General features: G+C 39.5%; 2 protein-coding genes and 1 non-coding gene across 3 annotated transcripts; 2 read left to right on the top strand and 1 right to left on the bottom strand.

Moving 5' to 3' along the window:
* The first annotated feature begins 160 nt into the window (after window positions 1-160).
* Window positions 161-2,339, top strand: LOC131251864 (putative disease resistance protein RGA3). Its single transcript, XM_058252858.1, has 5 exons — window positions 161-359; window positions 460-903; window positions 1,071-1,405; window positions 1,547-1,575; window positions 1,763-2,339. The coding sequence occupies exons 1-5, from the start codon at window positions 161-163 to the stop codon at window positions 2,337-2,339; spliced, it is 1,584 nt and encodes a 527-aa protein (XP_058108841.1).
* A 1,699-nt stretch (window positions 2,340-4,038) lies between these two features.
* On the bottom strand, window positions 4,039-4,633 carry LOC131250778 (mitochondrial pyruvate carrier 4-like). The gene has a single exon (XM_058251086.1). The coding sequence runs from the start codon at window positions 4,507-4,509 to the stop codon at window positions 4,183-4,185; it is 327 nt and encodes a 108-aa protein (XP_058107069.1). The 5' UTR covers window positions 4,510-4,633; the 3' UTR covers window positions 4,039-4,182.
* Window positions 4,634-11,684: 7,051 nt separating this feature from the next.
* LOC131252453 (small nucleolar RNA snoR114) lies at window positions 11,685-11,770 on the top strand. The gene has a single exon (XR_009174473.1). It is a non-coding gene; the product is annotated as a small nucleolar RNA snoR114 (small nucleolar RNA).
* The last annotated feature ends 4,324 nt before the right edge of the window (window positions 11,771-16,094 follow it).

Raw genomic sequence — 16,094 nt, forward strand, 5'->3', positions numbered from 1 at the left:
GAGCGAGTGGATAGTGAAGTGAGGCGGGTCGAGATCAAAGAGCGAGAGACAGTCTCCCTACTAGATCGACTGTCAATTGTCAGCAGAGAAGATGACAAACATAGAGTCTTAGACTTGTTACTGGGGGAATCAGGTGCCCTTTGTCATTTCTATCGTTGGAATGGGGGGTGTGGGCAAGACCACCATTGCTCAGCTCACCTACAATGATGAGAGGGTCAAGGGGCATTTCCAAATGAAAATGTGGGTGTGTGTTTCAGAAGATTTTGGTGTGAAGCAGATTACAAAATCAAGCATAGAATCTGCAACTGGGGCTGGTTGTGGGTCATTAGACTTGGCCCCATTGCAGGATCGCCTCCATTGTATGCTGCACTCAAAACAATTCTTACTTGTGCTTGATGATGTTTGGAGCAATGACAGCGAGATGTGGGACAAGCTGATACTTCCAAGATGGTGCACCAGGGAGTCGAATCATTGTAACCACTCGTAGAGAAGATGTTGCATGGGCAATAGGAAGGGCTCACATACACAAGCTGGCTGTCTTATCCGATGATGATTGCTGGTTAGTGTTCTGGCACAGAGCACTTGAGCATCGGAATGTACAAGAGCCTTCAGAGTTGGAAGATATTGGAAGGGAAATCGTAAAGAAGTGTGGAGGGCTGCCTCTCGCAGCAAAGACAATAGGGAGTGCCGTGTGCTCGAAAAGGACGAGAAGGGAATGGGAGCTTGTCTTGGAAAGCGACACATGGAATTCACATGATGTCTTACAAGGCGTTTTACCAGCTTTGTTACTCAGCTACCATGAATTGCCTCCTGCTTTGAAGCAATGCTTTGCTTATTTCTCCATCTTCCCGAAAGATTGGGAGATAGGGAAGGATAGGACAGTGAAGTTATGGGTGGCACAAGGTTTCATCCACTCCGACAGAAGTAGAGATATGGAAGAAATTGGTGGTCTATATTTTGATGATTTACTAAGACGCTCATTGCTTCAAGATGCAGAACTGGATGATGACAAGAACATACTCAAGTGCAGATGCATGATTTAGTTCATGATCTTGCGCAATCTGTTGCAGGTAGTGACTGTTCACTGGTGAATATCAGAGAGCAAGCCTCGCTGAACCTAAGCAATGTTCGCCATTCTCTTTTAATTGACAGTGATAAAGATGGTGATGAAGTGGCTTCCATTTGGGCAACCTTGTATAAGGCTAACAAGTTGCGGACGTTGCTATGCGTTTCAAGAATCTCCAAGCCCAGGGTGCCAAACAATTTATTTGATCATTTCAGACACCTTAGGGCATTGGACTTGAGTGACACTAGCATTAAGAAATTGCCTGGAACAGTAGGAAAATTGAAGCAGTTGAGATATCTTGATTTCACTTGGACAGACATAGAGGAGTTGCCTGAGGAGGTGAGTAATTGTGGAAATTTACGGACCTTGATACTCAATTGGTGTACTAAGCTAAAAACACTGCCTAGAGGGCTGAGAAAAATGATTAACCTGAGACATCTAGAATTAGAAGACACTAACAAGCTGATGTACTTACTGCAGGGCACAGGGAGACTAAGTAGCCTTCGGAGGTTAACAAAGAGTTGATTGTGGAGGGTGGCATCGAAGGATGTAAATTGGGAGAATTGAAACAACTCAATCATCTTAAAGGAAGACTCGAAATTATTGGGTTGGAAAAAGTCAGGAGCAGGGACGAAGCTAGGGAGGCAGAACTGTATAAGAAGCAGAAGCTTTATGCTATATCCTATGACTACGGAGGTTGGATGATGATGAGGTGAAGAGAATGGATGACGTGCTTGTAATCCTACAGCCACACGCAAACTTGAAAGAGTTGAAAATAGTGGGTTACAAAGGTTGGAAGCTTCCCAAGTGGATAGAGGATCCGGTGTTCTCCAATCTAGTGAAGGTGATGCTCTGGTATTGTGACAAGTGTAAACAATTGCCAGGTCTTGGGAAACTACCTTCCCTTAAATACCTTCATATTGTGGGAATGGAAGAGGTGAGAAAGGTGGGTGGTGAGTTTAGTGGGGATGATAATAATGATGGAAGTGGTGGTGGAGGTGTTATGTCTTTCCCAAAGCTGGAGACCCTCATCTTCGAAGACATGCCAAATTGGGAGGAGTGGGAATTGAGAGGTAGATATGAAGAGATTATGCTCTCTCTCCTTGAATTAGAAATATCTTTATGCCCAAATCTGAAGGCATTGCCCTACAACCTTCCACCACTCCTCGAGGAGCTGACTTTAAACATAGGTAATGATGGGTTGCAATCGGGTGGGACCTTACCCGTCCTCCCCAACCTTAACCACTTGGTGATTTGTGCAAGTCTGAGCTGACATCATTCCCTTGTGGTTGGTTGGGGCAACTCAAAGCCCTCCAAACTTTTGAGATCTCGCATTGTTATAATTTAAAGTCTTTACCATAGGAGTTGCAACACCTCACCATTCTTCAACAATTGAAGATATGGAGCTGTCCACTCTTAAAAGAGCGTTGCCAAGATGGAGGAGAAGATCGAGACAAGATTGCCCACATCCCCAATATCAGCTTTTATTGAAAGGCATTTGCTTTAGTTTTAAAGCAATTGTGCTGTTGTTCTCTGTAACTACTATACTTTGTTTTTTTTTTTTTTTTTTCCCCTTTATTTCTTTTTATGGATTTAGTTTTAATAATATGTCAATCAAAAATCAGATGTTGATTGCCTTTTTATTTATTCCACATGGACGCAACTGATCCAGTGTCGTGGGTGAGACCCTGACTTCGGGGCCCACCTTAATTCTTATAGGGACCATCATGATGATTATATCAAATCCATTCTACCCATTAGATGCCACACAAATATTTAAATATAGGGTCCAAAAATCAGGTCTATCCATATTCAATTTAGCCACACCAAGGAAAACAGTTTGAAAGATGATCATTATCTTATATAAAGTTTCCAATCATTTGGCCCACTTGAAATAAAGATGGGCGGATTTTTAAGCCTTAGCCCTAACATGATGTGACACACCTAATGGTCTGAGTGGATTTCATATCAACACTAAGTGTAGGGCCACCATGATGTGTACGTGTGAGATCTATTTCAACCATGAGATGTATAATCCCACATTCCCACATTTTACCCACATTGAACAAATCAAGATCACCTGTGGGCTATACCAAAAGCAACAGTCAGCAGAGAGATACCCAGCCTTGATATATAGGATCAAACCAAATGCCAACGTGGCATATGGTCCAAGAGCAGCCCAACTTTAGAAAGGGCTTGAAATTTAAGCCGAAGCTCAGCCCTGAGCCTGATACTCCAGCCCAAGCTTAATTCAAGACAGACCAGGCCCAAATGCCCAACAGACCATCCCAACCCATTACAACCCTGCATGAGACTTGTATATTAAGAACATCAATGATAATGAAGTGATAGAATTAAAAATGGCATGTGGTCCAATCAAATTCTGCTACATCAGGTTACCAAGCAATTTACTTCATCAGGTATGCCTCAATAAGATGAAGGGCTCTCTCCTTCTGACGATTGCCCCTGACGTGTAGTTGGAAGCTAGGTGAGGCCCATTGTGATGTTTTCAAGAAATCCACCCATCCATCCATTTTTCCATCTCATATTAAAACATGAAACAAAAAATGAGGCTAATTCAAAACTCAAGTGGGTCACACTACAAGAAACAATAGTTATATAGGAAAGGGTGTGACGAGATAATGCGGAAGATCATTAATAAGAAAAAACAAGAATTTTTTATTATAATAATTTGTAATGTGTATGATTTCTCAATAATATAGCTATTAAAGAAAAATAAAACTCTAATTTAAAATTATCCAAAATAGTAAATTCTAACCTTAATAAAAGTCTCAATTCAACTATATATATAATAGAACTTTATTATTTCATTTTATTTTTAATATTTTTTGAGTTTCCCAGCAACTCAGGTCGAATCGTGCCAAGTCAACTTGACTCGGACGAGTTGCGAGTCGAGTCAGAGGGTTCTGGAACCGTGCTTTATAAAAGAGGCAATTGTAACATAGGGATACTTCACAAAAATCCATGATATGCAATTGCAATATTATTGTGACACCAATACAAATAGGATCGAATTAGGCGATGAAATCAAAGATGAAATACGTACCCACCAGAATCCAAGATTATAGAAATCTTCCGGTGATCTATTTTCGTCATCATTCTTTCGCGACGGCCTCTTGAGCGTCAGGAAAGTAATCCTGCCGAATTTTTCGCCTAAGCTGATAGATGCCAGTCCCTGCCATTGCAAGATTTACACCGAAAAGGTTCCAGTTCTTCGGAGTAATGACTGTGCTGTAGCGCGACCAGATAACTCCAGAGCATGCAACAGTTATTTGGTGAGGATAGGAGATCTTTTCAGGTGGCTTTGAGAAGTCTGCGATATTGGCTATGCTGATTCCCCATTTAAATGTAGGAGCCCAAAAGTGAATGGTTTTCGGTCCGGCGGGATGGTTCCAGAGCGCTTGAATCTTGGAGGCAGCCATGGAAAGACTCTCTCTCTCTCTGCAACTATATAATAGAACTTACCTAAAACTGAAAAGTCCTAAATTAACTTCATTGGAGGAATCCGGGTATGACTACAATCCATCTCTAAAAGGACGAAAATTTAAAACTATAAAAATAAGGAATACGAAAAAATTGAAATTACTAAAAATAACAAATTTTTTATTTTTCGTGGGCCCCAAGTTTTGGATAACCTTATCAAAACAGGTTGGATAGCAAGTGGACGTCAGGAAGTTTGTCACATCACTGAGGTGACATCAGTAGGTTCAATGGCCCCATTATGATTAGAGGTGTACACGAGTTGAGCTTGGCATGGCTCGACTCGGCTTGGCCACTTGCTGACCTCAGCTCGGACTCGGCTCAACTCAGTCCTTGAGCTTGACTGGCCAGCTCAGCTTGGTTCGGTCAACAGCTTGGGCCAGTTCAAGCTGAGTTTGCTTGTGCAGCATTTTCACAAACACGTGAATTACACTTTCAAAATCTTGCTGTATGTAAAACAAGAGCAATAGATTTACAAGTATTTCATCAAACACCTTGTAAACAACATAAAAATTAAGAAAAAAAGGGGTATTTGTTTCATATATGTACCTTCCTTGCCACCAGCCACACATCATTGAGTCATTTCATCAAACACTTGGTGAACAATAGCAATATTAAAGTAACTGAGTCACTAAACTGAATTGATCCGAGTTGTTTCGATCCGAGTCGAGTTGAACTAGGGCAAGTTCGAACTCGGTTCGAAAATTTTTTCAAACTAAAAAAATCAGCTCGACTCGGCTCGAACTCAATTTCGAACCGAGTCGAATCGAGCTTTTTTGAGTCGAGTCGAGTGAGTTACCGAGCTAACTCTGCTCGCATAGTACACCCTAACTATGATATATGTGTTGTCCACTACTTCTTATGGTGTGGTCCACTTGATATTTATATCTGCTTGATTTTTGGCCCATGCCATAAAATGATATGTAAAAACGGATAGTCAGAAGAGGTATACATAGACATCAGCCTCACGGTCAGTTTCTCTTATCCTTCCATTTATTTTGTACATATACAACAGCTTGGTTTAAGAGATCATATATAGATGCAGATCATCTGGTGAGCTGGTTACATATTCCTCACAAGGCAACGTATTCCAGCCCATTTGATGATCTTTCGTGATTGACCTGGGTCCACCTCAGATTTTGATCAGCCTCATTTTTTTGCTCATGCTCTAAAACGAGCTGGTAAAACTGAGATTTAGATATGCTTCATTTTTTTTCTCATACCTAAAATGAGCAGGCAAAATAGATGAACCGCATGAATAAAACACATCATGGTGGGGCCCACATAGCACCAACCAGTACCAACCTCCATTCCGAAGGGATCACTGCTGAATCTGAGCCCACCTGCTTATGCCTGTGTGGAGCCCATCAAACCGTACATTAAATAGATCCCACCATAATGATAGGATGTTCATGCCTATCTAATTGTTAAGTGGGCAATTGGCAACCATTCAAACGCCTCCGACTTCATACAGTACCCACATGAAGGTTGGGTCAGACTGAATTTTTAGACATCCAACTTTGATGGTGGGCTACCGTTCTACATAGTTTGATAGCATACATACCAAAGTGGACCCATATGTAATCCTTGTAGATTGTGTTTGTTCTACAAGCACTTGTGGACGAATGGACCTAAAAAGAGAGCCTCAATTTTAAAACATACTCAGAAATTTCATACCAAGAAATGGAAGAGATTTAATATAATAACTCTGGTGGAAGGGGAAGGAAGCATAGGTCTCAAAAGGATGTGGGTGGAGTTAGTAAAAAAAACTGAGGACCGGCAATTTATCTAAAGACAGATCCATAAGGAGATGAAATTGGCAAAAGAGAATTGGTGTAGCTGACCCTCAATCTTCGTATTTTTATTTTTATTTTTCTGTTTCTTATGGATGAAGATTTTATTGAAAATCTGTGCCAAAAGAACCGCTAAAAATACAAAAAGAAAATAAAATTAAAAGCCCAAGGGGGCCATCAAGACACGAGCCAAAATCCCATTCAATCACACAAAACACTGATCAGGCTGAAGTTGGTCATTGAGCCTGGACTGTAACTACAAATGGGCCGTTCCTCCTAAGAAGCAAGACCAGTAGCTGTCAAGCTTTCGGGCCTAGCTTATGTCAAGCCAAGGTTGGATTTCAGCATTACGCCCAACAGCCAGCCTTTGGTTTAAATTTCAATCCTGTTTTCATATCAGGTGGGGTCTTTAAAGGAAGATTTCAATTTTTAAATAATTTCACTCGTTTGATATTTCATGGAGGGGGTCATTTTAGCTAAAATGTGTTGCCAGCTCAGGCGTGTTACCCTGTTTTAGACCCAGAACAAAAAAAAAATAACCATGTCTATATTTCAGGCGGACCACCTGATTAGAAACAATATACAAGACAATACTCTCCCTCCAAACTTTTTTCCTTTTTGTGGCCCACTGAATAACTTATAGGTATATAATAGTTAGGAGTGGATTTTATATAGTCATTACAATAGACCCTATAAATATCAAGGGTGGACGTCTCTCTCCACCTTTTCTCTTGACATAGCCCAGATGAATCATGGGTAGGACTGATTTCTGTCAATGGGCCTAATAAAAGAGTACACATCCAATGGTCAGAGTGGAATCTCACATACATATGAGGGTGGTTGTCTTAAAAATAAGGAAGCAGATTGTGTCCTGGCCCCACTTGGACGGAATCAGTCCCAAGAGGGGTTTTATCGACATCATCCATCCATTTGTCCATATTATTTTAAGTTATGAGCTAAAAAATAAGTCAAATACAAGATTCAAATGTACCCAACAGGAGGATTAGACGACCACTATTAAAAAATTATTTGGCCTATGGAAGTTTTGTATCAAATTGAAATTTGTGTTTTACTTTCATTTACATCTATGTGACCTTATGAACATGTTAGCAAACAAACATCATGGTAGGCCTTAGGAAGGTTTCAACAGTGATCATCAGTAGCATGGTAGCTTCCTGTGGTGTGGTCCACTTGAGCCTTGGATCTGCTTCATTTTTTAGCTCATATATTAAAATACTTTGAACAAATGGATGAACAGCATGAATAAAACCTACGTTGGGCCCTATAGAGCCCCTGCCTGGGCCAATTTCTGTCCAGGCAGGGACAACATGCAATCCGCTTCCAAAAAAAATAAAGGGTGGCATCCTAAGGAGAGTTATTTTTACATCCATCCTGACCATCAGGTGTCATACTATGCCTATGGCCCAAACATCAACCCCATATGTGTTTTAATTAGATCACACAATTGGAAATAATATACCGGGCATGCTCACCAATTCCTTCATATGGCAAAACTGATTAACTAATGACCCCAAGCTTAAGTGTCTAATGGTTGGAAGATAGGCCTGTAAATAGTAAGGGCTGATGTCTCTCTCCCACTTTTTCCTTTGGTATGGCTCACTTGAATTACGGGTCAGTTTGATTTTTTATTTTTTGTCATGGGCCTAAAGCAATATTACACATCTTATGGTCGGAGTGGCTCTCACATGCACATCAAGGTGGGCTCCTAAAAATAAAGGGTGGCATTCCAAAAGAGATTTTAGTACGCAGCACTACATTATTACACAAATCAGTAATTATTTGCCGTGAATTTTGGGAAAGCAGGTCGGTAGCTCGAGTGGGCTCCATGTTGGTGTTGATGTGAGATCCACCCGGACATTAGGTGTGTCACACCGTGTTAAGGCCATGGCCCAAACATTAGCCCCATACATGTTTCAATCGGCCCACAAGTTGCAAAGAGCACAGCCACACTTTAAGCTATTTCCCTAATAGCCTAGGTTTTAGTATGGTTTCTAATGGTTGGAGTGGATTTTATAAAATCATCATGGTGGGCTATGTAAATATCAAGGATGGATGCCCTCCCACCTTTTCCCTTTGTATAACCCACCTGAATCAAGGGTCATTCTAATTTTTTCACCCTTTTCCTGAGATGGTATTATGCATCTAATGGCTAGAGTGGATCTTGCTGTATTAAATGTCTTTAATCAAGTTTTATGTTTCCTCTTCTGATTGAGATTCTTTCTAAGGCTATATATATATATATATAGGTGTAAACGGAATTAGGAAATATTCTAAGGGTTTTTAAATTCGTCCAAAGGGATAAAAGGGTGCAGGAAGGGTAAGATTCGAGGTTGTTCGAATTGAGTAAGCTCTTTCTCTTTATAATTTTTTATTTCGTAGTGTTCATTTACCGCTTTGTGCCACGCAAGAGTTTTTCCACGTTAAATTCGGAGTGTTCTCTTGGTGCTTGGTTTGTACAATTGAATTACTCTCCTAGATTCATCTCAGTGTGCTTCCCCGGTCCCCAACAAGTGGTATCAGAGCTATCGTTAGGGCACAAGCTTGAATATGAAAGTGAGTATCAATGGCTCTCAATAATAAGTTTGATGCCGAGAAATACTCTGGGAAAAATAATTTTGAATTATGAAAGGTCAAGATGACTAGCATGTTGATTCAACAAGGATTGGATGAGGTCTTTAAGAAGAGACCTGAATCTATGGATAGTGATGAATAGAAGAAAGTGGATAAGAAAATGAAATCCTCAATCCAATTGTGTTTAACAGATGAAGTTCTCTATAATATCTTGAGAGAGAAAATTGCAACAAGTTTGTAGGAGAAGTTAGAGGACATCTATGCTAAGAAGTCTCTTGAAAATCTCCTACACTTGAAGCTGTAGCTGTTCAACTTTAAGATGGTAGAAGGAAGAAATGTTGAAGCCCGCATTAGCAATTTTAATAAGATGATCTGCAAACTACTGGATGTGGAGGTAACAGTCGATGAAGAAGATCAGGCATATATCTTGTTGAATTCTCTCCCTGCTTCGTATGAGTATTTTAAAGACACATTATGCATTGACAACACGACCCTTAGTGTTGATACCGTTATGTCAGCCCTTCAGGGAAAGACAACGAGAAAGAAGAACGGTAGCATGGGGGCCTCTACTGATGCTTTGTTAACGAGAGGTAGAAATTCTAAACGGGACACAGGATCCTCTAGATCAATATCCAAATTCAATGGCAAGAGTAAGAGAAAGTTAAAGTGTTGAAATTGTGGGATGTCAAGGCACATAAAGAATGATTGTATAAATCCTAAAGCAAAAAAAGAGAATACAAAGTCTTTTTCCAGGGAGGCCAATACTGTCATGTCTGATGAAGAGACAAGTGAAGGTGATGTGTTGTTACTTATATGATGATCATAGAAACAAGTAGATTTTTGACATATGGGCTTCATATAACATGACTCCTCATCGGAGTTCATTTGCCAGTTACAAGGAGTGCGATTGTCGACAGGTATTTATGGGCAATGACAATGCATGTAACGTTGTAGTTATTGGTAATATCCGTATCAAGATGTTTGATGGAATGAAGCGTACCTTAACTGAGGAGAGGCACGTTCCTAATATGAAGAATAATTTGGATTTGAAATACTCCCACTTACCATCAAATCTAAGTTTCCAAATGAGGCCGGTTTGGTTTTATCAACTTAGGTGGGCTCCACTATGGTTTTATGTGAAATCCACTCTAACCATTAGGTGTACCATCTCATGTTAGCCCCAGGGCCTAGAAATCACTAACATTCGTGTTTCAAGTAAACCACACAATTGGAAAGAGTGTACAATGCAACACTTACCCTTTAAACTATTTCAATTCGTGTGGCCCATATGAATAATGGATAGGCCTAATGTTTGGGCCCCAAGCCTATGTTGTGGTGTGATGTCTAATGGTTGGAGTGGATTTATATAATCATCACGTAGGTCTTGTAAATATCAAGGGTGGATGTCTCTCCCCTAATTTCCTCTTGCGTTGCCCACTTGAATCATTGGTTAGTCTGATTTTTTTGCAACAAGCATAACCTAGTATTATAAATGTAATGGTTGGAGTAGATTTTAGCTTCCTGATTAGGGTGAGCCCCAAAGAAAATAAAGGTGGGCATTCATATCCCATATGTTAAAAGCTTTTGAAAAAACAGGTCCACCTTATTTTTTTTTTTAATTTTTTTTATAGGGCCAACCTTAATAATGTGTATATTAGATCTACTTTGACTATTAGATATATAATCTTACTTTAGACTAAGGGCAAAAAACTTATGCTAACCTGTCATTTAGGTGGGCCAAGGAAGGAGTTGCTAAAGAGAAGTCAACCCTTAATTCTTATAGGGACCATCATGATGATTATATCAAATCTATTCTACCCATTAGGTGCCGCACAAATATTTAGTTATAGGGTCCAAAAATCAAGGCTATCCATGATTCAAGTCGGCCACACCAAGGAAAACAGTTCCAAAGGTGACCATTATCTTATATAATGTTTCCAATTATTTGGCCCACTTGAAATAAGGATGGGCTGATTTTTAAGCCTTGACCCTAACATGATGTGACACACCTAATGGTCTGAGTACTGGATTTCATATCAACACTAAGTGTAGGGCCACCATGATGTGTACGTGAGATGTATTTCAGCCATGAGATGTATAATCCCACATTTTACACGCATCCAAAAAATCAAGATGACCAGTGGGCTATACCAAAAGCAACAGTTAGCAGAGAGACACTCAGCCTTTATATATAGGATCGAACCAAATGCCAACGTGGCATATGGTCCAAGTCCAGCCCAACTTTAAAAAGGGCTTGAAATTTAAGCCGGAGCTCAGCCCTGAGGCCTGATACTCCAGCCCAAGCTTAATTCAAGAAAGACCAGGCCCAAATGCCCAACAGGCCAGACCAACCCATTAAGAGGATTCTTTCTTATTGTGAAGTTTACCACTCTGACTAACTGTTGTGAGTTTGCCCGTCGGATGTGGACTGCTGCTCATTTAACTGGGCTTTTCTCAAACCACTGATAATGATCATGTTCTAAGGATAGATCCTAGCTGTAGAATCATAGGGTTAGGATTGCTTGATTTAGAAGGGTTCTTGGGAAATTTCAATCCATGATTAACCAACGGTCTTGATCTCTGAACCATGCACCGCACGTGTAGAAACAGATAGATAAAGAAAACTGCCATTCCTGATATTATCTCATTATCCGCTTCCAATGCTTGTCCCACATCCGTAATTTATAATATTATGAACTCTTTGAATTTTCTCATCCATTAATAGAAGGCATGGGCGGTGTGGATTCTTTGTGCAGTTGTGATAATGGGTGTTATCACAGCCGTCTGATAGCCGGACGAAACAAGCGCACCTGAGCTCATTTTTTGCTACCGTCTATCGGGTGGGTCCCACTAGTTACACCGTTCAAGCTTAAATGAATTATATTTTTTATTTGATTTTTATGGATTTGTGGAGATTTATAGCACCTGAGCTCATTTTTGCAACCGTCCATCGGGTGGGTCCCATTAGCTACACCGTTCAAGCTTAAATGTATCATATTGTTTATTTGATTATTATAGATTTGTGGAGATTTATAGGGAGCCGCTCGGTGGACCACAACATAGGATACAATAGTGATTAACCATTAAAAACTGTGGGCTACAAAAGTTTTTGATGAAGCTGATTTTATTTTTTTATTTTTTTTCAACCTTCACCTGAGCTCATTTTTGCAACCGTCCATCGGGTGGGTCCCATTAGCTACACCGTTCAAGCTTAAATGTATTGTATTGTTTATTTGGTTATTATAGATTTGTGGAGATTTATAGGGAGCCGCTCGGTGGACCACAACATAGGATACAATAGTGATTAACCATTAAAAACTGTGGGCTACAAAAGTTTTTGATGAAGCTGATTTTATTTTTTATTTTTTTTCAACCTTCATCCGGGTTAATTTATGTGACGTTATCAACAGATTAGATGGAAAATAAACATTGCAGAAACGTTACAGCCAACCTTAGCAAGTTTTCAATGGTGGGCATTCAATCATCATTGTTTCGTATGGTATGGTCAACCTGAGATTTGGATCCCCTTCATTAATAGGATCATCTCTAAAATAAGCTTGGAAAATAGATGGACGACGTTGATATACATTACATACATCAAGGTGTAGCCAAGATCATGGCCACACCATTTTGGGTGAGGCCAGAGCCATGCCCACCATGATGTATCTGTTTTATTCGAGCGGCATTTTGTCAACTCATTTTAGGTAAGAGCTCAGAATAAGTTAATCCAAAGTTCAAGTGGACCACACCACAAGTAATAGTGGGGATTGAAAGCCCACAGTTGAAAACTTCTTAGGTCCAATTTACGAGACTAGTTGCAAAAACATAGCAAAGTGTTACAACTTTTCAGTAGGATCCACAATTGAGATTTGGTAAATGTGGACCAAGCCATAAAATACAGCTAATAATAGAGGAAGAAACAATGACCATAGGTTTTGTGCAGGGCCACGAAAGTTTGGGATACAGGTGATTTTTGCTACATATATAGATTAGTTCAGGTAATAGATGGAGTAGATTTCACACGCATCTAAGTTCCGTACATTTTCTATGGCAGATATGACAGGTGTGGGACAGGCCTAAGAGTGCACAGACAACAAAACTGTAATCACACCCGCATTTGTGTGGGCGTGACTAGCTTTCATTCAACCCATTCATCGGGTGACCGGAATTTCCTGGCAGCATTTTGACGCAGGGGAGGACATGAGGTCAAGCACCCTCTTCCTTGGGGGATAACTATTCCAAATCTACCGGACTTTTCTGGACTCCTCATAGAAACTTCTTGAATCCATGAGAAAGAAAGCAAGCAAAATAAAAAATAAATTCTATAAAATTCAAAATTGATTGATGATGAAATAAATGAGTTCACAACCCTTTAAATAGAGATACATAGCAATAGGAGAGAAATCAGAAACAAACTATAACTAAAACTCCTAAAATTTACAACTTACTATAAATAGTAAACTTACTATTTATAGACGGTCCTAATGTCTACTAGTGCACAAGGTTTTCGGCCAAAAAAAGTGTCTTATTTGGCTTCACCAAGTTGTTCTCCTAATTATTCTAACTTCTGTTCACGTTGGGGGCAACTCCTAAATCCTAATGGATAAAGAGTTATAATCAAATTAAAACTTACTATTTATAGTTAAAACAGAATTAAAATAGGGAAACGACCGTCGATCCGGAGGTATTTCGCAAATCCGGTTTGCGAAACCTGGCATAGTGGGTTGGGTAGCTAAAGTATCTCGTTCTACTACAAAATTATATATGCCCGATAACTCATCCTGGATTATGAGATACGCCTGATTCAAAGTCTTACAGTCCAGATCGCTTCTGTCGTTGATCGGGCCTTTTCTGATCCATCTTGGCCATGAAACTGTCCGCGAACTGCTCTACATCACATTTGATTAGCCACATTCTGAAATCAGAGATGGGTCAAGTGAATGAATGACTTTAAAGCATACTTTGCATGGCTCATTTCTGACAATGGCATGTTGCCCAATCAAATTCTGCTACATTGGGTTACCAAGCAATTTACTTCATTAGGTATGCCTCAATAAGATGAAGGGCCCTCTCTTTCTTTTAGAAGATGATTGGTTAGTTGGTCACTGGACTATCATGGTGTCTTTTCATTGTCATTGGAGGGTGTTCGATGCCATCGAGGGAAATGTTCGATGCAATCGAAAATTTTTAAAAAATCATGTTTTGTCTCTGGATAGTTGAGGTGTTATTTCGATGCCATCGATGTGACTTCGATGCCATCAAATGATTAGTTTTGATCACATCGAAGACTGTTCGATACCATCGACGCAGATTTTTGTAGAGTTGCAATTTTGTGTGATTTGTTTCCGATTTTGTTTGGGATTCTTTTATAGCTCATAAATATGGGTATAAATGGAATTAGGAGATATTCTAAGGGTTTTTAATTTGTTATAGGGTTTCAAGGGTGTAGCAAGGGTGAGATTCGAGGTTGTTCGAATCGAATAAGCTCTATTCCTTTATAATTTTTGCTTTCATAGTGATCATCTGTTGCTTTGTGCAGTGGTTTTTTCCCACAAAGGTTTTTCAACGTAGAAATCGTATGTTCTGTTTGTGTTTGATTGGTGTGATTGGATTATATCTCTTGATTGTACCCTATGTGCTTTCGCGGTCCCCTAACACCTTAATTTATGTATTGCATATTTATGTTGTCCATCTGTTTTACAGGATCATTTTATGTCATGGACCCAAAGGTGAAGCATATACAAATTTCAGGTGGACCATACCATAAGAAATGGTGGTGGAAAACCATTATAAACTTTTTTTGTGTGCCACAAAAGTTTGGGATCAACCTTATCAAAACAGGTTGGATAGCAAGTGGACTTTAGGAAGTTTTTAATGGTGGGCGTTCAATGACCATTGCTTCTTATGGTGTGGTCCACTTGATATTTGTATTGCTTCATTTTTGGGTCCATGCCATAAAATTCCCGTTTTATTTTCGTTTTTACTATTTATAGTAAGTAGTGCTTAATTAGAATAATTAGGAGAATGTCGTGGTTCGGCCAAATAAGACACTTACTATTTTTGACAAAAAACCATGCGCACTAGTAGACATCATGACTGTCTATAAATAGTAAATATACTATTTATAATAAGTTGCGATTTCTAGGAGTTTTAGTTGTAGTTTGATTCCGAAACTTCTCCCAAGGCTTAGTATCCCTATTAAAAGGGTTGTGAGCTCGTTTATTTCATTAATCAATCAAATTATGAATTTTATAGAATTTATTTTCTATTTTCCTTTCTTTTTCCTCGTGGATTCTATTAGTCTCTATGAGGAGTCCAAAGAAGCTCCATGGACTCGGAGTAGTTATCCTTGAGGAAGACGATGATCGATCTCATAACGTTCATCCCTGCCTCTGTGGGTCCATATGCAACCCTAGTAGATTGAGTTTGTTCTACAAGAACTTATGGACGAATGGACCTTAATAAAAGCCTCAATTTTAAAACATACTCAGAAATTCTATACCAAGAAATGGAAGAGATTTAATATAATAACTCTAGTGGGAGGGGAAGGAAGTATATGTTTCAAAAGGATTTGGGTGGGGTTAATTAGTAAAAAAGATAGAGGACCTGTAGTTTATCTAAAGACAGATCCATAATGAGATGAAAATGGCAAAAGAGAATTGGTGTAGCTGACCTCCACTTTTTCTTTTCTTTTCTTTTCTTTTCTTTTTTTAAATGGATGAAGATGGCCAAGCATTGTCACTACTCCAATGAGACTATCAATGAATTCAGATCAACCATCCATCCATGGCCCTGCAATGAATGGCTCACAACATAAAAACCAACTTAAATAGACCTTTTTCCTTTTGACCATTATAACTTCCCTATTGTTACCCGTCTATTGAGAGGGCCACAAGCTGGATAGCTAAGTGTCATTTGAAAACCAATAGACAAGAAACGGCGGAAACATAGGGAGGGAGGGAAGCATATCCAAGATTGAGATAGCCCGAGGAGTTGTCACATATGGAAGGCATCACCAAGATTGAGATAGCATGGTGAGTTATCACGGATGGAATTAACGCATCAGTCCATTAACAATGTGACTTGGCTGTCTGTCATGACCTATTACAGTAGCCAATGCCAGGATTCACGGACCACTCAAG

The sequence above is a fragment of the Magnolia sinica genome, chromosome 7, assembly GCF_029962835.1.
Source record: "Magnolia sinica isolate HGM2019 chromosome 7, MsV1, whole genome shotgun sequence".
Lineage (NCBI taxonomy): Eukaryota > Viridiplantae > Streptophyta > Magnoliopsida > Magnoliales > Magnoliaceae > Magnolia > Magnolia sinica.